This window comes from Bactrocera tryoni, chromosome 2 (assembly GCF_016617805.1).
Source record: "Bactrocera tryoni isolate S06 chromosome 2, CSIRO_BtryS06_freeze2, whole genome shotgun sequence".
NCBI lineage: Eukaryota > Metazoa > Arthropoda > Insecta > Diptera > Tephritidae > Bactrocera > Bactrocera tryoni.
In genome coordinates, this window is record NC_052500.1 from 82,379,969 (window position 1) to 82,405,894 (window position 25,926).

At 39.0% G+C, this 25,926-nt stretch overlaps 2 protein-coding genes across 2 annotated transcripts in view; one reads left to right on the forward strand and one right to left on the reverse strand.

The window, feature by feature from the left end:
• LOC120768879 (interference hedgehog) overlaps nucleotides 1-25,926 on the forward strand; it is a 221,041-nt gene that overhangs the window by 37,677 nt on the left and 157,438 nt on the right. The gene's annotated exons all lie outside the window — the stretch shown is intronic.
• LOC120767572 lies at nucleotides 621-20,525 on the reverse strand. Its single transcript, XM_040093709.1, has 26 exons — nucleotides 20,239-20,525; nucleotides 13,632-14,037; nucleotides 13,259-13,512; nucleotides 12,439-13,197; nucleotides 12,096-12,360; nucleotides 11,750-12,032; nucleotides 11,462-11,669; nucleotides 11,218-11,396; nucleotides 10,617-11,155; nucleotides 10,196-10,558; nucleotides 9,598-10,137; nucleotides 9,238-9,528; nucleotides 8,917-9,167; nucleotides 6,670-6,759; nucleotides 5,424-5,829; nucleotides 5,109-5,362; nucleotides 4,184-4,927; nucleotides 3,846-4,110; nucleotides 3,487-3,775; nucleotides 3,263-3,422; nucleotides 3,026-3,204; nucleotides 2,323-2,861; nucleotides 1,907-2,263; nucleotides 1,310-1,846; nucleotides 929-1,219; nucleotides 621-866 (listed from the first exon to the last, which is right to left on the reverse strand). Exons 1-26 carry the CDS (start codon nucleotides 20,313-20,315, stop codon nucleotides 621-623), a joined length of 8,772 nt encoding a protein of 2,923 aa, XP_039949643.1. The 5' UTR covers nucleotides 20,316-20,525.

Sequence of the window (25,926 nt, forward strand, 5' to 3'; positions counted from 1 at the left end):
CAAAATAGTGGCCCGAGTAAATGTTAGGTCTTCGGAGCGTACGCATGTCTATAGAACTGGAGATGTGTTTTCCGCCTATCACAACGTCACCGATCTGGTTGGGGCTTTTCGATCCGGAGACATCCAGGTAGCTTCATCATGGAGGCTGAATTTCAACTACTGCTTTGGTATAGGTATAGCCTCTTGCGCTAACTGACGGTTCTGCGACATAGAGGCGGAAACTCCAGTGTATCTGTTGTTCGACTGCACAGCAGGATACTAGAATTTATCACTGTCTTCGTCATGTGATTCCTTGTAATAGACTGGAGGGTACAATAGACTTCAGGTCACGGTGCATGCCTGAATTTAGGAGGTATACATTCCATTGTATGAGTCGATCTATAAAAATGCCTCGTACGATGCAAGCTTTTTATGATTTCACGCTCAAAACCGAAGGTCTTATACCGAAAACTGAAAAAGAAACTTTTCAAGATTGGACACTTATAAAATCTCAGATAAAGTGTGCACAAGAAGTGACCTAAAAAGTAATAATTACATCGCTGTTTTACCGTTTTATTAATAAATGTATATAAAATATTTTCTTATATGATTATTATTGATCTCACAAAATCTCGCTGTCTTCACTGACATGCTTTCTTGCATTCCTCATCGTCCTCACATATGTCGCACAACTTCGAGGCGACTTCGTAGTATACCGTTGCACGTTTCAAAGTATCATAATAATCGTAGAGCACAATTGAAGCGGGTTTCTGACGAGCAACAGCAAACTGGCGCAGTGCTTCGATGGGCACACATTGAATTTCGCCCTTCGGCAGACTTTCGAAGTAGATGGCAATCAAAGTGTCCGACTTTTGGGTTTCCACTTGCTGCAAGTACATTTTATTTGTTATTTATCAAAAATATACTTTTTGTTTTTAAGAGCTATTACCCTGACTCGTGGCACGCCCTCAATGAGTTCGAAAGCATCCGTATCGGCCACATAACCCGAGGGTAGTGTCACTTCTAAAATCGCCATATTTGAGCCATCCCCTTCACCCTTATATTCAACACAGGCATCCATTTCCAATTTTAAGACTGGCGTGTTCTTATTAATTATGGTTTTGATTTCAAAACTTGGTTGGGGATCCTTCTCGAGCACATTATACTGATAGGCGATTTGCACTAAAGCAGCACCTTTGCCCTTCGCAATGAAGTCCACTGAGAGCGTTTTTTGTGGAAGCTGTAAAGGTTGAAAAGCAAAACTATGAAGTCTTTCTTTCAACTCGAATTTTTGTTGGATACTGTTTGGTTCTTATGTACTGTTACTTACCTCCACTGTTTGTAGGAGCAGCCCATTGTTCTCGTCTACTTTTATACTCTCCGAGCGTTCAATACCGCCTTTAGCCAGCACTTGAACTTCCATTACACCAGGTTCATACTGCGCTTTTTCGGCGAAGCCAATTAAAGCTTGTAGGCCGACAACGGTGTCTTGAGTGGATATGAAGCCACCATAGCTGTTTCGTTGGGCCACCAACCATTTCACAATCGATAATAAATCTTCAATATCGACAAGGTCCCCATCTAAAAGCGTAAGCAGGGCATACGAAGTGACCTCCACGTCTCCATTAGGTATCCAGCGCCACCATTGCTGCGAACGGTGTTCCGAAGCCGACCACCACATGCGATCCTCAGCGGTCTTCGCAGCTGACTTAAGTATTTCAAGTTGCTTACTTGCTGAAGCATGCTTAGCTAATTGTAAGGCGTACGCGGTTAACGCCTTAGCGAATATACTGGTAGATTTCTCGGTGTTTGCCAAAATAAAATCGAAGCCTTTGTTCACATTGGCTTGATAGTCCTTAGTGAGTTGCTGCATATTGGGAACGGATTAGTTTAGAAGTAATTTAGTGTTTTGTTATAGAGACCATACCTTGTTTTCTATGAGAGTCAGTAAGACATGTGCTGTCAGTGCCACTCCCTGCTGACGTTCTGCACCGAAGCGTACGTTGTTTGTGTCCACAAAACTGCCGTTTTCTGCTTGTGTCTTGATGAGATATTGCATGCTCTTCTTGAGTATCGCATCGTCTACTTTTATAAACTCTTGCAGCTGATGTAGCGAACGCGCCACATATGCGGTAAGCCAGACGGATCCGTTCTCATTTCTATCCTTAGCGCGGAATGTAACAAAGGAACCATCATTCAAGCGAAAGCCGAGCATACGTTGGTAACCCGTTTCCAAGTTTTGCAGTATCTTCGCTTCCAAAGCTGGCGTAAGCTTGTTGATGTTCTGTGTGGGAATTGAGTAATTATTGTGGAAATTCCTCTCAAAGTAAAAGCATTGCTTACCTTAAGGTATTTCAGAACCAAATAATTGGGTATCAATGTCGACATGGTCTGCTCGGCACAGCCGGTTGGCATGCGCAATAAATGCTCGAGATTATTCAAAAGCGGTCCCAGTAAATCACCGATCACAGAGACTTCAATGTGTTCCGAGTTCGGCACTACATCAGGTGGCAACACTAAATCGAAGCTTTGTCGCTGCTCAGGCGCTTGCTTGAGATTCACAAAGAACGCACGATTCGCATACTCCGTTACGCCTTCGGGTACTACTTTTAGTGTCTTGTGTATAGCATCACCAGCGAGAGCTGAAACAGCAGTGTACTTCAACATTATGTTGCCTATGATTTTGGGACGTAGCATAAATGCGACTCCAGCTGAGGACTGTGCGGGTATGTGTACAAGTTTTGCTCTTTTCACTTCGCTGGAAATCTCGTTGGAGATTTCGGTGAACTCATATTCGCCATCGGTATTGTCGAGTGTGATTTCGACATCCAATGCTTTATCCAGATAGTTGAAGACTAAAGCCGGCACATTGATGATCTCGCCTGTAAGGAAATGAAGTTTCACATTGTAATGTGTGGGCTCAGTAGAACTTCATTGGAACGGGGATATAAGGACAATGATTCACGGACTTTCAATAACTATAATCAGGGTTTCTTTATTTATACTCGAATTCGTGAAAGATTTTTTAAGGTAACTTCTAATTCACCTCTCTTCACCGAATATGGCAACCTCACTGATATAAAAAACGGCTGAAATGTGACAATATCAGTGTTGTGCGTTGTAACGCCAAGTCCTTTTTCTGGATGTAGTGCGAAACCTGAGACCACCCAAGAAGTGATAGTATCTGGGATTTTTTGAGTCCAATTAAATTCCGCCGTTTGTGTGCTTAAAAGGCAAAAGTCGTAGTAATTTCGTAAATCAAAAATCCAGAATATAAACTTACTCCTCAATATCAGTGAAAATCCACGTTTCCGCAAAATCTCTGCGTACCGCAACTTCCTGGCTGGCTACTGCTGCCGTTGCTCCCGAGGCCTGCACTGCCAGGAGAGGTACAGCACCCTCCGGTACGCGTAGAGCAGTTAGGTCTTCGAAGCGGTTGTCAACTACGAAGTTGGTAAAAGTCATTTTGAAGTTTCAACATATGCTAGCTCAGTTTTTTACGGTTACCTGGTGACGTATGTGGCGCTGTGTAGTTGTAGAAATAGTTGCCATTAGTCATTGTTACGACACCACTTTGTCCACCCGGGTAGCGCGAGTAACCACCCTGCCAAGGTGTATACGTTGTATAGGAGCTTAGACGCCAGTTAAAATCATTTTTGGAAATATCATTGTTGCGACCCAAAAGGAGAACGCTTTGATCAACAGCGAGCAGACCAACAAAGGAATGTGGAGTGGTTTTGATGCGTAGAGCGACATCTGCGCCGGGTTTTACTTCAGCTGGGGCAGTAATCTCCAACTGAGCAGTGAAAGAACAAGAAATTTAAAAGGCTTATTATAGAGGGCTAACTAATGATTAATAACCGAACCTCATTTTGCATTTCCGTCTTAATTTGGAAACTCGTCTCGGCATAGTGAAATTCACCCAGTTCATCAATAAAGTAGGCGTAAAATCGGGCATACGGCATCCACATGAAATTAGGCGTCAGTGTTAAATCAAAGCTCTTGGACTTATTAGGCACAAAAACGCGTTCGCTGACCAAAATATTGCCACGACCCACGATGTTGTAGTCGAAATATGTTAGGGGCGCACTGGAGTTCAAAGTCAGTATAATTTCCTCATCCGCGTTAAAACTGCAAAGAAGCAACAAGAAAACGAAACATGAGAATGGTAACTCCGTCTTATAGTCTGATTACCCCCACTTACGTATAACGTCCCTTTGGATACTCCAACTGTGCCTTAAAGAAAGATTTCGGCGTCGTAGGCGCATCTGTCTTTACCACGTCTGTGACTTTTGGCGGCTCCTTTTGATAGATGTTCGTCACGTCATGCTCCTCATCCTTGTAGAATGCTTTTATTTTATAGAAATGGGTGTAGCCATCAAACTTTGCCAGAGCTGGCAACTTAACCTTAAACACCGCTGTGCTGTTGACATCCAAAACGCCCTCAAACTCCAAAACTTGGTTTTCAATTTTGGGTTCCGTTTTATTTTCATCCTTATAGTAGTTTTTATTCAGTGATTCGGTGAAACGTAAGCGCACGGGCGTATTGATATCCCTTAACAATTCATCATCGTAGCTCACGACACGGAATGTCATTTCCGCTTCCTCGTCGGCTGTGAACCAGTTGCAATTCTTAAAAACCTGACAGCTTATAAAGTAACGGTCTCGGTAGAGTGTTGTTCCTGTGGTGCCGTTAATTTTGACACCGGTGAAATTCTCCTCCACCGTCGCTGTAATGTCAAGCGGTGTGGTTCTGAAGCTGAGGAAGCTGTCTTTGTATTGGCTCACATTGAGATCGAACTTCGCTTTACCACTCACCATATCCGTCGTCTTTATTATTTGCTGTGGTGGATCTGTTGAGTTTTCATTGTTTTTGTGGGAATAGTAAAATGACTGTAGCTTCATAATCAATGTGACCTTTCCATTAACCGGTTTGCCATAGGTATAGCTGGAGGTACGACACAAAAAGTAGCCAGGAGAAAATAATTGTTAACTAAGCTTTAGAATACAGTCCAACATGTTTTTCATTGGTTGCATAGTCTTTTTTGAGATTAATCCTGAAGTATTACTGATAAAAACCCGAAAGATCTAAACTAGTCTGTAACCATGTAATCATTTATGGTACTCACTTGGCTCTGACGACCACCTGCATATCACCATCCTTCACCGACACTTTCGAAGTGGCATCAACGCTAACCTTATATTTGGGTAAAACATATTTCTGCACATCGAAGCTGACAATGGCTCTACGCCAACCACCGTTATCTACCGCCAAGCGCCACCTACCCTGTACGGGAAACTCAGAAATCTGAAATTTGCCCGTGTAGACGCCTTTGCTGACAGTAAAGTTCTTATATTCCTTAATGCGGTTGCGCTTGCCATCCTACAAAGAGGAAATTTATATTTAAAAGATTTAATGTACTTACAAGTCCTACTACACTTACCTCAAACCAAATAACACTACTCGCTGAAGGACCACTTGGTTTAAGATTTTCATCCAAAAAAAGCACGCGGAAGTTGACGACATCGCCTGGTTTATACTTGCCTTTATCGGTTTGTATCTTCAAATGTGTCTGAAAGACATTGTGGTTGAGCTTGGTCGAGTTCTTGAAGATCAGACCGCTCAAGCCCTCCGCGGTGATATTGTAGTCGCCATCACGCAGTACCGGCACGCGGAAGCCGATATTCTGCACTTCGTACGGTTGCAGCTCAACGGTTTTGGTATCGTTATATTGTGGACCCAGGAGACTGATACTCACTGTGGCCGGTTCGGTGGCTTGATGCAGAGCGACAGCAACATTGTATTTACCGTTCGTATGTATGGTGCCCGGTGCGACAACTGTGTAGTGGCTGTAAAAGAGTGGGATCACAATATGGTAAAGAAGAGAGTGAGTAAAGCGAAAGAGAGGTGATTGAGAAGTTGATTGAGTGAGAGAAATGAGTGTTTTATTTATTTTTGTTTGCATAAAAGAACAAAAGAAAGAGGCCGGCTTTAGACAGGTCAATGCTTAGCGCCTTGGTATGTATATATTTCTTTCTTTCATAGATAAGCTTGAGCAACTCACGGATACGAGTTTCTTGTAGATTTTCTGATGAATACATATCAAGTGTGTATATATGTAACTTAAGTTAGTTATTGGTTCTAAAAATAGGGGAAGATACAGGAAAAGATGACTTAAAATTTTCCTTCGCTTTTGGCAAGTATTTTCTGAAAAGTTCTTTTGACAAAGCCTATTGTAATTAGTTCAAACGGTCGAGAAAACTTGGAAATAGTATTATCTGACTTTTTGGAAAATCAGAAACCATTTGTGGGATTGAAGTTTCTTTGGTTCAAACTTCTCTTTACTTCCTTACGATTTCAAAAACGTTTTCGACCATTTCTATAGAGTTTGAGGGACTCTTAACTCTATATATTCGATATGAGAACCTCACAACGGCTCGTTAAACAATTTGCGAAAAAACTGGGTTAGCGAACTGCGAAAGCAATACTTTGGAGCTTCGTGACTGAACAATGCTTTGCAAATATTAACAAACAAATATTATTGTTTACTTCTTGAGAGTCTTAAGATAAAAAAAATTAACTCTTCCCTTTACTAAGTACTATAATTTTTCTCTATTTGTATAAAGTCTAACAATGTTTGCACAATGAACTTGTAAAATCAAACAAAAGACGGAAAATACTATACTCACCCAGTTGCATTTGCCGTCCAGGCGATTTTCAAGATGGCTAATAGCAAAAGCGCCGCTCCTTGCATTTCGGCGACGGTGTTAGCGGTGAAGCTGTTTCAAAATCACGCAAAACCGGAAAAATTACACAAACAAACACCTGTTGATCACTACAAAAAACTTAAACCAAACACTAAAAGCCTGGAAGATCTTAGTTTCCGTTTAATGCGTACAGCCAGACGCACCAAAACACAGCTCGTCGGTGACTAAACGCTACTGCAAAATCCCCAAAGAAAGCAGCGTTCATTGTAGACTGACTAGCTGCTTGTTGTTGGAGCAACGATTTGTTCTTGAGCGAAATTTCACTTGAGTTTGTCTCAGGCACAGCCGGATTGAAGAAATTCTAGTTCGATAGTTCTGCTTTTAATCAAGAGAGTTTGATTTGTCTCTCTCTCTCACTCATTCGTGCTCTTGATATAACTAGATTCTATACATATTGATAAGAAGACACAATGTAAACAAATAGACTTCCAGTTGTTTACTAATCACTGGACTGCTAGCGGGGAGATAAGTGTTTCTCAAGTTCATAAAAAGTGTTTATCGATTGTTTACAAGCTTACAGCTGTTGAAGGGGGAGGGTAAAACTATCGTTACTAATCATTTTAAAATAAGTGTTTAGATTTCGCCTTTTGAGTCTCACTTTTGTGTTTCTTTAAGGGAATACATGGGTTTTATCGAGATAAAAACGGTATATTTTCAATAATCAAGCTTTCTATTTTGTAAAGAAACAGAAAGCCTTTGAGAAATTTTTCAAGGAAAATATTTAAAATTCAGCCATTACTATGTGATGTCCGCCAGCCCTTTGCAAAAAAGGTTCCTCCACGTTGGCAACAGAAATTCTTACAAGATCATCAAAAGTAAATCCGTCGTTCAAGATCTTGTAAATTATATCTCAGAATTACATATATTGACAAAATAGGAGCAATTTCTGCAATAAGAATAAAAGATTTGGGCTGTTTGAATCAGAAAAACTATGGATATAATGATATCCTAAACCGACTCATTGTAAACGTCAGTAAATCAGACTGCATTCTCCCAATGTTGGATTTCAATAGACATTTCCAGGTGAGGATACCCTTTATACCGCCCATGACTAACTCCAGCATAGTCCTTAATTGCAAGAAGCCACTGAGCTTACCAGAAGGCAAGTTCCTTCTAGACATGATCTGGGTTCCCCGCCACAGGAGCATTTTCAGCAACGAAAAAACCGACAAGTTGGCGAAGGCAGGAGCTTTCCTAAACGAACCCGAGGCAGAGTTAATACCAAGCCCACTAGGAACGATCAGGAGAGAGCTCACTATACAATTTTAACAATTAGCAAATAACAGATAGAAAAATAACAAAATGCAATGTCACTAAACAGATATGGCCAATATATAGTATGACAAGAAAAGAACTAAGGACTTATTAGATAGGTTCAGGAAAAGTACCGACTAACTGCAACCACAACAGGGCATTATCCATATGGAGAACAAGCGTCCAAAATGGGTATGGCCTCCAACAAGATCTGCCGAGGCTGCGAACTAGTAGGGAATAAGGAAACAATTTTCCACTTTCTCTGTGAATGCCCAGCCCTATCGCAGATCTGACACAGAGCACTTGGAATCCATCAAGCACCAAACCATGAATGGATGTCTACAAAAAGCATATCAGACATTAGTAACTTCATCGAAACCACAAAATGGTCTACCACTAGTGCACCAAAATTAATTAATAATAATTGAGCCTGAAATAAAATAGGGCTGCACTCCTACCTACCTATTTATATCTCGAAGACCTGTGTGAAATTTTATTTTCGGTAAAGTCCGCGAGAAATCTTAGCAATCGACTTTGAAAACAGAGTTTTGAGAAAAACGTATTTAAAGTTTTAAGTGGCTATATCTCGAATCCACAACTTTTGAAGGCTTTATCTCCAAAACTATAACTCGGATCAACTTGAAAATGTAGGAAAATATTCTAGAGGTGTTAAAAATAAGATAATACAAGTAAACAACTTTTGTCTGAATCCGTGTAACAATTGTAACCCCTCAATGCTCCTCCATTCTTCCTCCACTTTGAAGCCCAAAATATGGTGACATCGAATTCAAAATTCATATTTAAAAAGTACACATAGATTTTATTTTTTAAACTATTTACACTTTTATTTATCAATAAAATTTTGGACAATAATAAAAACCGTTATATATAATATGTACAATACAATTACTCTACGCTGTTGTGGCGCACATTTTCTTGCACTCCTCATCATCCTCGCAAATATCACAAAGCTTCGAAGACAGTATATAGTACTCAGTGACTTTTTGCGCTGTGTCGTAGTAGTCATATACAACTAGTGGACTTCGTTTTTGGTTCGCGACAGCATATTGTTTCAGCGCCGCAATCGGCACACAAGATGCCTCATTTTTAGCCAGGCTCTCGAAGTATACCACAACCAAAGTGCCCTCTTGTTTGCTCTCTACTTGCTGTTGTAAAGTTTCAATAAGATATTAATTAGTAAGCTCAAAAACCACAATTAACGATTTGAAAACTTACCCTGACACGGTTGACGGCCTCAATTTGGCTAAAGCTCTCTTCATCTGCAACAAAACCGGAGGGCAGTGATACCTCCAATAGCGCCATATTTGAAGCGTCTCCATCGCCAATATATTGAACACAGACATCCATGTCCAACTTGAAAACAGGCGCTTCTTTGTTGATGACTGTGTCGATCTTGAAAGCCGGGAGTTTCTCCTTTTCGAACACATTATATTGGTAAGCGACTTGTACCAGAGCGGCACCGGTGCCCTTGGCGCTCAAATCCACGGAGAGTGTCTTTTGTGGCAGCTAAATAGTACCATAAATATAAAAAATTAGCACTTTTGATTTTTTTTACCCCGTCTACTAACTGCCTACCTCAACACTTTGGGTCAGCAAACCGTTTTCTTGTGTTAAGTGAATAGTCTCCCGCTTTTCCCTATCGCCCTTGCTGCTCACATCCAAATCCATATTGGCTGCTTCATAGTCCGCGAAGTCGGCGAACTTGATCAAAGCACGGAGCCCCAGTACCGTATCTTGTGTGGAGGAGAAGCCACCATAGCTGTTGCGCTGCGCAACCAACCAACGTATTATCGGTAAAACTTCATCCACCGTCGTTTTGCCAGCTTCGAACAGCGTGAGTAAGACATAAGACGTGATTTCTACATCGTTGCTGAAAGCCCAACGCCACCATAGCTTGCTTGGTTTTTCCTTTTTGTTGGTCCACCATTTACGATCATCCTCAGTCTTCGCAAGTGATTTCAGTTCTTCGAGTTGCGGTGCTGCGGCGGGGCTACCGATCTTATTTAGCGCATATGTGGTGATAGCCTTAACATGGAGATCCTGTTCCTTATCGGCATTCTCCAAAATGTATTTGAAACCCTTCTCGATTTCCGCTTCATAAGGTTTAGCGAGTTCCTGTTAAGCAAAAGATTATAAATATCTCGGTACATATGTTAAGGTTATAAATATATACCCCAGCTTCTACTAGTGTGAGTAATACGCTAGCTGTAAGTGTCAAAGGTCTTCTGTAGGAACCGAAGAAGAAATCGTTGCTCTCTAGGAAACTTCCATTGTCGGCTTGCTTGCTAACTAAGTACTTCAATCCTTCTTTCAGCACATTTTCGTCAACATTTATGTGTTCTTTAGCTTGATTAAGCGAGCGCACAATGTATGCCGTTAACCACGTGGAGCCATTGACGGGATACTCTGTGTTACGATAACCGACGAAAGATCTGAACGAGCCATCATCTAAACGGAAGTTCAGAATGTGTTGGTAACCAGAGAGGAGGTTACTTTGGATTTGTGATTCTAAAGCTGGCGTCAGTTTGTTCGTTTGCTGCAGAAAACAAGAATCGTCAATAAAATAAAATACCGAATTAATTCTTTAGACTCACATTTAAATATTCCAAAACCACGAAGTTGGGCACAAATGACGACGTAGTCTGCTCCGCGCAACCGGTTGGTAAGCGCACCAAGTGATCCATATTATTCAATAGTGGTCCCAAAATATCGCCTACAGCAGAGACTTCTATATGTTCGGAGTCGGGCACCAGATCTTGTGGTAGTTCCAGTTCGAAAGACTGCTTGAACTCGGGCGTATCTTTAAGATTGACGAAATACGCACGATTTGCATACTCGGTTACACCTTCAGGCACAACTTTTAGCGCTTTATGTATGGCATCGCCGGCTATCGGCGAGACGGCGGTATATTTTAATAATATATTGCCAATGACTTTGGGACGTATCATGAAGGAAACACCAGCTGAAGATTGCGCGGCTACGCGTACATTCTTCACACGGCTCGCTTCGTTGATAACCTCATTGGAGACATCGGTGAACTCGTATTCGCCGTCGGTGTTATCAAGTGTGACAGCAACGTCTAAAGCCTTATCCAAATAGTTGAAAATCAAGAGCTGTGTGTTGACAACCTCGCCTGAAGAGTGCGGAGTTTCATTAATACATGAAGTATTTGGGGAAAAAATTAAACAAATATACCTCGTTTTACGGAGTAAGGGAGGCGCGGCGATAAGAAGAATGGCTGGAATGTTTTTATGTTTTTGGAGTCCTTCATAACTGCAAGTCCTTTCTCGGGACTTACGGCAAAAGCGGTAAGCACCCATGATGTAATAGTTTCTGGTATTTTATCGGACCAATCGAACTCTTCTGCTTGAGTGCTGTGCAGGAGAGAGATAGAAAATTGAGAAAATTATTTCAGATTTTCACTGTGTGCGGAACTTACTCTTCAATATCCTTGAACAGCCAAGTTTCACGAAAATCTTTTCGAACTACTGGTTGTTGCGCTGGTGGTGACTCGGGAGAATCATATTGAACAGCGCCTCCAGCACCAGCGAAGCCAGCCTCTGGAGCCGTGGTAGTTAAAGGAGAGTCATGAACTTTGTTGAAGCTTTTTACTATATCACCACGAGCACTGAAGGGTGTGGGATATGCTAAGGGATCAATATAAAAGCATTCAAAATGTGGTTGTAAATATTCCTTAAAATATGTTTATTTTGAAGGTTCAACTTACAACGAACTGGTTTGGTCCAATTGTAGAAATAATCTGCGGAAGTGAGAGTCACCACACCCGTAGATTCACCGGGGTAGTGCGAGTAACCACCTTGCCAAGGCGTGCTAGTGTCATAACTACTGACGCGCCATCTAAATTCACTTTCCGAGATGTCGTTATTTCCAGCAAGAAGCAAGACGCTCTGATCAACAGCCAGCAGACCGACGAACGAGTGTGGCGCAGTCTTAATGTGCAGCGGTACAGTTTCGCCAGGTTTCACCTCACTTGGTGTGGTAATGTCAAGCTGTCGAGCGATAATAGTAAGTAAAGAGTCAACCGAAGACTTAGCGGCGTATATTGTACTTACCGTGTTTTGGAGCTCCATTTCAGCTTGGAAGGAGGTCTCCGCATATTGGAACTCACCATTTGCGCCAACATAGTAAACGAAAACTCTCGCGTAGGGCGCATATATATGCTTGTACGGTAACGTGATATTATAGACTTTGGTACCCTCTGGTAGAACCACTCGTTCATGTTCCACAACATTACCACGTCCAATGACATTATAAACGAAGTATGGCAAGGGCTCGCTTGAATTGACAGTTATTGTCACAATATCAGATGAGTTGAAGCTGTAATCGCCGAATTCAGAACAGGAATAAAAATCTGAAATCGTTTCTTTCGCCGCAAGAAGAGATGCCAATACTTACGAGTATTTGTTCGATGGATAATAGGTGCGCAGCTTAAACCATTCGGTTGGTTCTTTCTCTTCTGGTTGCGGCACCACATTCTTGGGTTCGCGAAATTGATAGGAGTTCGATATCTTGCGCGTCTCATCAATATACTCAGCAGTTATTTCATAATAATGCTGGTAGTCCTCAATCTCGTCCAAGTTGGGCAGTTTCACAGTGAATTTCGCAAAGCCAGTGCCGTTGAGGTTACTTTCGAAGGTATGCGTTTTGCCTTCGATCGTGGGTCGCACCGTTGTTGTGGTATCTTCCGGATGACGTGCGCCATGCCAGAAGTGTCGTTGGGACAATGATTCTTTGTAGACCAACTTAATTGGATTCTTGGTGTCTGTTAACACTGTGCCATCGACAAACTTAACATGTACCAAAACTTCCGACTCTTTGTCCGCGTGGTATGTGTAACATGTGTCGTAGGAAACACAGCTCATGTCATAACGATAAGGGTAAACACTTATGTACTTAGTCTCGTTGAGTTTAACGCCTGTGTATGCCTCCTCCACAGTTGTGGTGATTTGCATGGATGTGGCGTACATATCGCTCATCAAATGATCTTTGAAATCCTTAACATTGACAAGCAACTTGGCTTTACCGTTCACCATATCGGCGCTCTTAATGAGTGTGGGCGCGCTCTTGATCTTCGCATCGTCGGAATAGGAGTAGAGATCGCCATAACCTACGACAGCGGTCACTTTTCCCTCTACAGGTTTGCCATATGTGTAGCTGTGGAAAATATTAGTAAGTCGGAGTATAGTCTTTAAGGGCATGAGTACGAGTTACTTACTTGGCCTTCGCCACTATATTGACATCACCATCGCGTACGGATACGGCTTCGGTAGCCTCGATTTTCACTTCGTATTTGGGTAGCACATATTTCTCTACATCAAAGTAAACCTCTTGATTGTAGGAGCCGCCATTCTTAACAATCAAACGCCAACCACCAAGCACCGCAAACTCGGATATTTGAAATTCGCCCGTAAATACGCCATTTTTGAGTTCGAAATTTTTAAATTCTTTTACGATGTTGCGTTTGCCATCCTACAAATTAAAGGAAACAAGTTGAATGAACTTTGAATCTACTTGGCAAACTTCCCCAAGGCAAGACCTTTCAAACGACATTAAGATGAACCTAAAAAACTCTCCTTCAGGAAACTCACCTCAAACCAAATGGCAGCATCCTTATCCGCTGCGCCAGGTTTCAAGTTCTCATCCAAAAACAGCACACGGAAGTTGACCTTATCGCCAGGCTTATACTTGCCCTTATCGGTTTGTATTTTAGTGATTGCCGCGAAATTGTCGTAATTTAGCTCGGTTGTATTCTTGAAAATCAAACCCGATATGCCCTCCGCCGTAAGATTGTATTTTCCCTTCGGCAAAGCGGGCACATCGAATTCTACTTCTTTAGTTTCATCGGGTTGCAGTTCGATCGTCTCAGACTTTTCGAAATCTGGACCAACTAAGCCAACCTTCAATGTGACTGGTTCGGTATTTTGATAGACCGCTACGCCAACGGTATATTTGTTGTTCGAATGCAAGGTACCCGGTCCAATTACGGAGTAGTGACTGCAATTGAGATAAGAATATTGAATTTTCTTTTGAAATGTCTTCACATATAGTCTAAAAATATTGATTTGAAAATAGGTATATAAAGGTTCTTAATCTGTTTGTTGACCCATAAGTCGAAAATCTCACTTTATCAGTCACCTTTGTTATAGAAGTAATGTAATAAAACACTAAAAAATTTAATGAGACGATAAGCTTGAGTTCAAGTTATGTGCTCTGCGGCAATCAGCAGCTGTTCTAGCTACTTAACTAGAGATTAGACTACACAATTGCAGCTTCATCTTAATTAATAATGCAATTGTTGGTTTTTGCCTGTACCTGGTACACGAAGCAGTGGTTGTTTGTCAGTGATGAACATGATACTTTTTTTGTTTAAATCGCCTACTAAAATAACTAGTTTGTGCTAACCGGTGCGAGTTTTAAAAAGTATACTGGATGTGAGTAATTGTGCGTATTTATTCTGAAAGCAATTGCTTCTCCTCAAATCATTTGAAGCTTTATAGTTTTTTTCTAACTAAAATGTTTCATCTGCTTGGGATCTCATAAGCCAGAACTAGTTGAGATTCTTCTTCTTTGACACTGTAACCGTGGGTCGTTCTGAGCCGAGAACACAAAACTTCGGCAGTACCCTTTATCCTTTGTAAGCTCACGCCAATTCTAAATCCCAAAAGTATACAGATCGCTATGCTCTGGGGGTTTCCATTGGAGGCGATCTTACTTTCGTTGTCCACCCATGAGTCTCGAGTCGGAGTATCATTTCGCTAGCGCATTATCTTCCATGCGAAAGCTATTGTGTGCGCTTAATTATATCCATGAAGCAGTAGAACTCTTAAAGTTTGCGGTTCCATGCTCTTCGATATTCTTCGCTAACGAGCACGGCTCTAAAAATCTCGCGAAGAACAGTTCTCTGGAATGTTCCACGCGCTTTCTCAACACGGGTCATCATCGTCTATGTTTTTCAAATGTGACGTAGCCCCCCAAATGTAAAAATGCTTCTTTTGTTACTCTCATCTATAATATTGATAAAATACGATATCATATTAAAGAGAACCTTGTTTAACCCATTTATAGTGTGAGTAGCTCTTATTCGGTGGTTGTTTCGGAGCCTCACAGCAGTTGTCAAAATTTTAAAGTTTTCCATATTTGATTGAAATAAACTTTGGTAATAAGAAAAGTGCGTTTTACAATTCTGTTGTAATCTTAAAATGCATGCTTGAAATAATAAATTGAATAGAAAATTTTCACAAATTAGATGTGGGCCAAGTGTTGAGAATCTTTGTAAAACTACTTCTGCAGTGACTTCATTGACATGATACGTCTGCAGCAACGCCAGACCGATCAATCTATCTTGAAGCATGTTCGTCAGCCACGTTATCATGCGGTGAAGTATCGAAAAAGAGCGTTCAGAGCTCGTATTCGTCACACTAAATGTGCAGAATGCTGCATTCGGTAACTTATTGCCTTTGCTTTTTAAATTTTGCTTCTAGCCCCAATGGCACTGCCAGTGATCAAGTTCAACTTTGAGCTTCAAATGTCATACGACGGTGTCATTATCCAAAAAGCTTTTGAATCTATCTATCGAAGAGTCAATAAGATTTTCCACATCTTTGGTTTCAAAGTATATACTTTTCCTGGAAGCTGCAAAGTCAGTTGAAATCCATCCAATACTTCTCGTGAATACACTTGCTGTGCATTAAGTGCGGTGTCAGGCTTTTTGCAGAGAAGAAACGAGAAAGACCAGTGCGATAGCTGTTTACTGTCGTGGTCTTTAAGTTCACTAATGAAATATATACATAGTTTGTATGACCTGGATAAAAATATCGAACTAAGAATTTGTTAAAATTTTGCAGTTCTAATAAAATTTCGTGTGCGGAATCATTGCAAATGTTGGAAAAGGCTTACGGTGATTTAGATTTATCAAAAACACAAGCCTTCTAGTAGTACAAGACCTTCAAAGACGGTCAAGAGATTGTTGAAGGCATGCTTCGCTCTGGATTATCTTCGACCCAAAATCAAGGTGATGCTTATTGTTCTTTTTCGATATTCGTGGTTTGGTGCATCATAAATTTGTACCGAAGAGACAGACTGTCAATAAGGATTTCTATTTGGCCGTATTGAGGCTTTTGCGTGAGAACATCCGTCGAAATCGGCCGAAATTGTGGAAGAACAATTCATGGAATTTACACAATGATAATGCACAATCGCATCGAGCCACGATTGTGACCGAATTTAAAGCCAATATCGCAATGAACACAATTGATCAACCACCGTATTCACCAGATTTTTTTCCATGTGATTTTTTATTGTTCCCCAAACTGAAGAGATAACACAAAATTCGCTGGAAGAACTGAATAGTTTACTATGAAATATATCCTCTCTGAGTTTATTTTTCTGTACTTCGGCTTAATAATTTCTAGAATTGCAACTTCTTATCGCTGCCGGTGTTCGCATATTTTATTGAATTAAACTATTTTCTGATTTCTTAAAGTATTATTCCATTTTATATATGACCAATTCCAGTAAATTTTTGAAATTCTCAGAATAAAATTAAACCGCACCATTTAGTGCGTCTTTTGCTGTAATAAATTATCAAATATTGTTTCTAAGTAGCAGAATCATTAAGCCTAATTAAAGAACTTGTACGCAGACTATAAAACACGTGTCGGTGCTGTACATTAGAAATAAAAAGAAGTAATAAAACCAATAAATACTAGAAAAAGTTCCCGTTAATTAATTAATATTCATCCAGAGGCAAAAGACAAGTTCTAAATGATGAGACTTTTTTTTCTCTTATGCATTAAGCAAGAAAGCCGACTTTTTGCAGCAACATTTTTTCGTTTGAAATCAAAAGTAGAAATTTGCAATTAAAATCGACTGAGCTACTGAAATTATAAGCAAATAAAATAAATAAATTTCAAGTGGCGCGACATTAACATGTCGGTGAGGCTTCTCACGTAAGCCCGTTGCATTCGCGATTTGAGATTAGCCAATAATTAATATTTGATAAATGTCATTTTTGCAAATCACACACAATATTCATAAAAAATATTTAAAATTAGCTGACAATAGAAAGTTAATGTAGCAGGAATCATGCCTATAATATATGACAATATGTGAATATTAATAGCCTCGCACATTTTTCATACCTAAATATCACATAACTGCATTAGCAAACCTTGAATTTAAGTGATTTCGTGTGTAAACTTTGAAAAAAGGCAAAAAAAAACTTTGAAAATAAAAAAAACCAAATTAACAAGTCAATAAAGACGACAAGCGATGCTTTTTCACACAATGCGCGGACTGCGAGTTTTAGCAAGAAACGTAACGGCATACACAAAAACACAAATAATTTATTCATAATGTTTGGGAAAACCCCGAAATAGTTTAGTGCTATCAGCGCGCAAATCAGTGAGCAAATAGTACTTCACATAAATCTTGGAAATGATGAAAACAAACTTAGAAAAAAAATTTACCGCTATTAACAGTTATGCCACTTTTATTTTCTGTTTTTAACAAACATTTCACAAAAACATGTTTCGCATGCTTATTTAACGGTGCTTGGCTGAATCAGGTATAGTTATGGGTAATTATTCCCGAACACTTTTGAAACAAGTGACGAGTTCTAAGTATAGCGTAATTAGTAAATACGTTTTTATAATAAAGAGAAAGTTTATAATTAGTGTCTTGCTTGAAATGTAATGCCGTGCGAGTTCGAAAAAAACCAGAAAAACTAAAAAAAACTAAAAAAGTGACATTTTATATTGAAGATGTTACATCGAGCTCATTAAGTTTGCCGAACGGTTTCCCCGGTCACTTGACTTTACTGAATGCCAAAAGCTAAATCAGGCGAATACGCTGGTTGGGGCACGATGTTGCTTGAAAATTTGGCGAAAGACTCGCGTAGAGTCAATGCAGTACGCGACGGTACATTATCGTGGTGCAAAAAACAGGAGTCGTCGGCCTATAATTCCGGCCTCTGTTTACCAATAGCTTAGCGTAAAGGACGCATAACACTCAAATAATATTCCTTGTTGACAGTTTGGCTGATCGGAAGGAGTTCGGAGTGCACCATATCTCGATAATCGAAGAAAACTGTCAACATAGCCTTCAGTTTTGACTTGGTTTTCTCGTCTTCGCGAATCATCGTCAGTAAAAATACCTTTCATGGCATCCTGGTAGTCGAAAGACATTGTGTCACAGACGTTAACGCGGCGCTGTTTTTCGAAAAAATTTAGTGATTTTGGAACCAATCGTGTTTTCACTTTTTAAGGTCCAAATGATATTTCAAAATGGTTTGTCGATATTCCAACGCGGCCAGTAAGATTTCAGATTGTTAATTGTCGATTCTCAAGCACCAATTATTTTATTTTATTGACCTGCTGATCATCAGTAGACGTTGACTGCCGTCCTGGACGTGGTTCGTCCTCAATGCGTTCTCGACCCTTTCGGTCACCCAAAGTTTTTTCAAACATTTTGAACGTTTTGGCACCAGAAATTTGATTCTGCACACAAAATTTAATGCAACGTTGGTGTGGTCTGTAGCTGTGATAATCCACGTCGAAAGTTGTATAAAATAATCGCTCGAAGATGTTCGCGATTTATTTCCATTTTTTGGCCGAGGTGAATATTATATTTACAGTTATGAGTTGTCAAATTGCAATTCCCGCCAAATGAACGACAATCCTCGTATTTGATTAGAGTGCCGGATTAGCCCCGACTATCCGAGGAACGACCATGTGAGTCTGTCCGTCTGCTTGTGTACACGAGAACTAGTCTCTCAGTTATTCATATATTTTAATATATGTATTATATGTCCTTAAGATAGTGAAAAAAGCCTGATTGGGGATGCAATTAACTGTATAAAACCCTTTTGGCGCATCATTTCTAGAGCCGCTATAAATTTTTTCACTGTCAGTTCATGCTAAAGTCAAAGTTGAAGTTTCTACCTTAATGAACTTTTCTTCAACTGATCCTCACGCCTTCTGGATTAATGCAACATGGTTTATTTACTGTTAAATATTATGCCCCTGGAAAGTGGTATCCTAGCTGAGATCCTATTGAAAAAGTCTTATGCTAAATGAAAATTCTTTGAATACATACATATGTATATTATCGGATTATCTTGCAGCACTTTCTGTTAACTCTTAATGAGCTTTCTCTGTGAAAAAAGTTATGTATATGCTAGATAAGAACACATTAGATTGTTTAACTCTTGACGAGTGTGGTATTCTAAGCTCTAAGAGATAGGGCAATAGTTGCTTGGTCTAAATAAACTAAAGAATTCAGCACTGAAGTGCGTTCTAATCGGAACAGTTTCTCTGATCTCCACCTCAATTTTTCATCCAAGCTGCTCTGACTCCTCAACTATTTTAAAGAGATGTAGCAGACTTGGTTGAAAATAGCCGATAAAATTAGATCAGATCGCAGTTTTTGGTGATTATTGATACAGACCAATTTTCTGAGCTTTGAAAATTACTTACATATGTATGTATATACATACTATGTCAATTAAAAATAAAAATTTATATTTTTCGATTTTTTCAAATTCACATCCACTTGTAACACAAACTTTATATCGTCACTTAAAATGCAAAACAACGTATCATCAAAAATTTAATAAAATCGAAATTGAGTTTCTTATTGCTCACGATTTACTACATTATATTCCAAATATATATTTCATAAAATTTGTAACCAATATATAACCATTTTATAATAGTTTTATAACCATTTTATAACTATTTTATAACCCATTTATAATCATTTTATAACTATTTTATAACCGATTTATAATCATTTTATAACTATTTTATACCCATTTTATAACCAATTTATAATCATTTTATAATAGTTTTATAACCAATTTATAACCAATTTATAACCATTTTATAACTATTTTATAACCAATTTATAACCATTTTATAACTTTTTTATAACCATTTTATAACCAATTTATAACCATTTTATAACCATTTTATAACTATTTTATTACTATTTTATAACCGAAAACTCAACTCGCCTGTAAACTTATGAAAAGTGATATTACGTTAATTTGCATTTAAGGTGACGATATGGAAAACCTAATTTTCATATTAAATCTAGAGTTTTTTAAGTTACTTTAAGCCCCAATTTTTTACATATATCGTACCATTTCATAATTTTAGTCTAACTTGCTTAACACACATACATATATACACTTACCCCTGCCCCTCGCCTTGCACCAACGCGCTCAAGTTCAACACGGCCGCGCACAGGGCCAACAATAACAATCGCTTCATGTCGCTGAACACAAAACACCCGTCAAATTGGAAATAGACAACCAACAAAGTCAACAACAATAAAAATTATGCTGAACGCACAAAAAGGTCACACAAATTTTAGTTTTTATGAAATCGTCTGTTTGCTTCCTCCCAAGCAAATTTGTATGTAAATACACGCTACACTGCAGCAGCCGTTCGCTTTGGCTCGACTACCTTCGACGAAAAGTGTTGCGCGGCAACTGACCAACCAAGCGCGTCTTCGCTTAGAGCTAAGCTCAGTCCACTGGCAGCGGCACACAGCAATAAAAAACAAACAAAACAAAAGTGGAAAACAAATAAAATTAGCCAAACAACAGCCAGATTTTTATGACAAATGATGACAAATACAATGTCGGTGCGCGAAGTGAGAGCACGACGAATAAATAGCAGTAATCACGCCAAGCACCCAGCTGCTCAGCTCAGCTCATATGCCTGTGTGTGTGCGTGTGTGTATGAGCCAAACTACGAGCATGCATACTAATTGGCTCAGCCAAGCAAATGTAAACAGAAGCAATGGAAAAACCGGCAAAATTGACTTCTAGCCACCCCGGGGGCTTTCAAGTTCGAGCGTCTCGTAAACAAAACCGGGTCTGAGTGAACCGCTAAGAACTTAATCTGCCACTCAGCTGGCTCAAGCAAAATCAGCGCTTATTTGCACCGCGAAGTGCGCAAAATATTTGCACTCAAAACAAGTCGAGATTAGCGGCCTGACATTGCCACCTCGAACGCGGGGCGGGTGCGTTGCCGGCGAAGGTGTTTATTATGTTGTATCTATGTGTGCATGGCGGTGTGCGTGTTCGAGAGCGCGTTAACCGGCTTATGACGTATGCGCTTGCCAGCCAAGTTGGCTTAAACTGTCAAGCTTGCATATGCAAGTGTGTAGCTGTGTGTGCGACTTGCATATCAATATCAACTTAAATGACGCACGACAACTTACAAATATACATACATACAATACCCGATATGTGGGTATCAATGCAGCCAATCAATGAGAGTGATTCCCCAGTGCAGTGAGCGCGTGTGGAAAAGCCGGCTGCTATATTCGGTTGTGTCTGGCCTAAAAATACAAGCTAATGCGGAAATTTCAGCTAATAACCACTGACATAAATAACTTGCAGTCGTGCGGTAATCAATGTATTGAATACTGTGTGTGTGTGATGAAATAGGAAATTTCAGATATCGTAACATTTATCCAATTTCCTTTCGTTTCCTAGCACGTACATACATATATATGTACATAGATGTATGTAAATATATTCATATACTGGCTTTTTAAGCTTAATAAGCTTTCGAGGTTCTTGTAATTAAATATTTCTTCTCGGAACTCATTGCGTTTCATATATAAAACGACAGCGGTAAAGTTAAAAAAACACCAAGTACATTCACAACACAACGAAAATTTTCGTTTTTTTATACTCTCGCACCAATGTTGCTAAGGAGAGTATTATAGTTTTGTTCACATAACGGTTGTTTGTAAGTCCTAAAACTAAAAGAGTCAGATATAGGGTTATATATACCAAAGTGATCAGGGTGACGAGTAGAGTCGAAATCCGGATGTCTGTCTGTCCGTCCGTCCGTGCAAGCTGTAACTTCAGTAAAAATTGAGATATCATGATGAAACTTGGTACACGTATTCCTTGGCTCCATAAGAAGGTTAAGTGCGAAGGTGGGCAAAATCGGCCCACTGCCACGCCCACAAAATGGCGGAAACCGAAAACCTATAAAGTGTCATAACTAAGCCATAAATAAAGATATTAAAGTGAAATTTGGCACAAAGGATCGCATTAGGGAGGGGCGTGGGCGTGGCCCCTGCCCCTACTAAGTTTTTTTGTACATATCTCGGAAACTACTATAGCTATGTCAACCAAACTCTACAGAGTCATTTTCTTCAAGCATTTTCATATACAGTTCAAAAATGGAAGAAATCGGATAATAGCCTCGCCCACCTCCCATACAAAGGTTATGTTGAAAATCACTAAAAGTGCGTTAACCGACTAACAAAAAACGTCAGAAACACTAAATTTTACGGAAGAAATTGCAGAAGGAAGCTGCACTCAGGCTTTTTTTAAAAATTGAAAATGGGCGTGGTCTCGCCCACTTATGGACCAAAAACCATATCTCGGGAACCACTTGACCGATTTCAATGAAATTTGGTGTGTTATACTTTCTTAACACCCTGATGATATGTACAAAATATGGTTGAAATCGGTTTACAACCACGCCTCCTTCCAATATAACGCTATTTTGAATTCCATCTGATGCCTCTTCTGAATAATACGAGTATATACATTAGGAACCAATGATGATAGCGGAATAAAACTTTACAAAAATACGGTATTTGAAAAATATGTAAATGACGTATAATGAAATCTCGATTATCACTTTATTGTGCGAGAGTATAAAATGTTCGGTGACACCCGAACTTAGCCCTTCCCTACTTGTTTTTTATTCATTCGCCTACGATAATGTTGCTGCCTTTAAAGTAATCCGCTTTCGATATTATGTATTATGCCAGCGATTCTTCAATCGTCGAAACACTTTTCAAGCTTCTAATTTTTGCGATAGCTTTAGCTCTTTCACCGATTTTTATCTATCTTCTAAAAGACTGACGGCTCTTTAAGAACCTTTAAGGTTCCTATTATTTTTGAAGATAAGAGAGAGTCACACCTCAGCACTTCCTTCTTGACTGTTCCGCCTTTGAGGGTCAAGACTTAAACACTTGGGAGTGCATATATTCAGACATTCCACCGAGCTGGCGGGAGTGGAAATTAAATTTATAAGTTTGAACACAGGAGTTCTTCTTTTAAATGACCTCACAAAAGACTACATATAGTAATCCACGTACGATCTTTATTCAGCCATCTAATCTAAGAGTCTTACGGAGCTATATCTAGATATATTAGAGGCTGAGGCATCCCTACAGTTAGGTTTTTGGTAAAAACTTCAGTAACAAGCAAGTAAATGTGAGCTTTTAACATACTAAAATCGCCAAGCTTTTAAAAACACGTCAAACCTTAGCGACTACTATATGGTAAGCGAAAAATATAGCCTTAAAAATCGCTGGCGTGAAACCAGCTTTAGACCCGAAGTTTCTCCGCAAATGCCATTTTATAGAAAAAAACCGAACAAATGTATATCAACTTAGTAAAAAAAATTTGAGAATTAGACTCTTCCAATCCACAAAATTTTCAATTTTAAAAATCTCGTTATTTTCTGAAATCTAATCAAAGTTTTTATGAATTTATATGACCTAATTTTTTCTTCTTGATGTAGATGTGGAAACTTGTAAATTTTGACCCACTGACTTGAATTGATATCTCTTTAAAATTTGACATTTGTCATTTGACATCTCTTTGACATTTGCTAAATAACATCAGTTTATTATCTACCATCTGACTATCTCACATTCTTTGACAGTTGCGAACTGATTCACATTTGACATCGGTTGGCCTACGTTTGTCATCCGTTTGACAGCTGCCTGTTATCTGACAACTACAATCTTATATCTAAATGACAGCTGCCATATGACATCCATTTGACAGCTGTCTACATTTGACAACCGTTTGAAATCTGTCTTCTGTCATCCATTTATCAAACGCTTGCCATTTTACATTCAAATTCACGACCGTTGGCAAGATGGCAATCTTGTTTCACATCTATTTGACATACAAGAGACAGTTAAAATCTGATAAGCATCAGCTTTCCGATATCCATTTAACAAGCCTATAACAGCCGCCAATTGACAACCATTTGACAATAGTTTGACAACTGTCAACTGACAACCTTTTCTCATCCGTTTGATATCTGCTATCTGAAAAATGTCTGTTGAATTTTGGCAGCTATTATCTCATATACATTTTCCAGCTGTTATTTATTTGATAGCAACCATCTGATATCTATCAGCCATCCAATATACATTTGACTTCTATCATCTGACATCTGGAGAAATACATATCATCTTATTCATAAATATGACTAAAAATAGGAAAAAATTGCTTTTCATTAAAATAAGCTTGAACTTCGAAAGTACTTACCACACAGATAACCAAAAAAAATGTATTTTTCTAAGTTGACAAGACTGTTCTTAATTACTTTGCCAAATATGAGCGCGATCTGTCAACCATTTTGCTAACAGCAGTTTGCTGTCGGTACCCTCAGTATTGCGTTGTTATTTTTACAATGGACAGAAATCTCGAACAAAGAATTTCTCTACAATTTTGTAGTTCTAATCAAATTTCGTTTGCGGAATCGTTGCAAATGTTGGAAAAGGCTTACGGTGATTCAATTTCATCAAAAACACAAGCCGACAAGTGCTAGAAATCCTTCAAAGATGATCAAGAGACAGTTGAAGACATGCCTCGTTCTAGACGACCTCCGACCTCTGTAACTGATGAAAATATTAGAAAAAGTGAAGGATATGGTGCTTGAAAATCTTCCGGTAAGTGTTAGAGAGATGGCAAGAGAGCTCGACATCTTTCGCGAATCCGTTCGAATGATTTTAGTCGATATTATGAGTACGAAATGCGTTCTTGCTTCATTCGTCGCGATAAAGCTGAGTTTTTTGAAAAACAGTACCGTTAACAGGTCTCTTTGGACATGCTTGATCGTGCGAATACCAATCCCACATTCATGGAGAGCATTATAACTGAGAAATGGGCTTATGAGTTTGACATGCAAACAAGTCAACAGTCATCGGAATGGAGGGAAAAAACGAGCCGAAAGGAAAAAAACCACGCCAAAGCTGCTCAAAAATAAAGCTGATGCATATTTAAAAATACCATACCGAAATTCGAAATTTTATTTCAATTGTATTGGAAGCTACAGTCGTGCAAAGTGTAACCGCTCAGTTTATTCAGTTTAATCAGTTTATTTTTGAACTTCATTCTTTAAATTGGCTGCAATTGTAACTCAAAAATAAATGATATTACCGCTTTGATTTTTTTCTGATTTCTTGAAATATATTTCGCCTTACAAAGACCTTCCAGCTTCTTAGTACATATATAAAAAATGTAATTTAACGACTTTTTAGGTGATCACATCATGTGTGCCTTTTAAGCTGTGGATGCGGATTTATTTGTGATAGAAAAATAGTGTACAATTTTTTCCCTAGAATTTCCAACGTTAAATTATGACATTTTCCATGAATTTTTTTAACGAGTTTGAAAAAAATACATACTTGCAAACCACTCATTTAGAGATTTTATATCTTGCACAGTGCTCACGTTGCAAGCACCGCAAAACCACAATTAAGTCATTAACATTGACTTTCAATTTTAATTTTTCATTATAATTCTCCTTTATCAGTTTTTGTGTTGATAATAAATTTCACGAATTTTTAATTTGATTTATTCACTGCGGCAAAATAGTTTCGGAAACAATTGCACACTTGTTAGCAGTTGTTGGTTTTTTCCACATTGACACGTCACAGCAATTAAGATAACATTTCCACCAACGGCCAATAAATGTGAGCATATATTTACATACAGACATATTTACATATAGACATATGTTACTTACACACACATATATATATATAAGTATATGTGTGCGCCTATTTGCCCACAGGAAACATTAAACAGTATTAATGCGA

Bases quoted from the DNA above. Each gene is read 5' to 3' on its own strand.
- LOC120767572 (XM_040093709.1), bottom strand. From the start codon at position 20,315: ATGAAGCGATTGTTATTGTTGGCCCTGTGCGCGGCCGTGTTGAACTTG. The intron at 11,397-11,461 runs GTAAGTTCCGCA...TCTCCTGCACAG, and splicing joins CTGTTCAAGGATATTGAAGA to CACTCAAGCAGAAGAGTTCG. The intron at 3,205-3,262 runs GTAAGTTTATAT...TTGCCTTTTAAG, and splicing joins ATTTTCACTGATATTGAGGA to CACACAAACGGCGGAATTTA.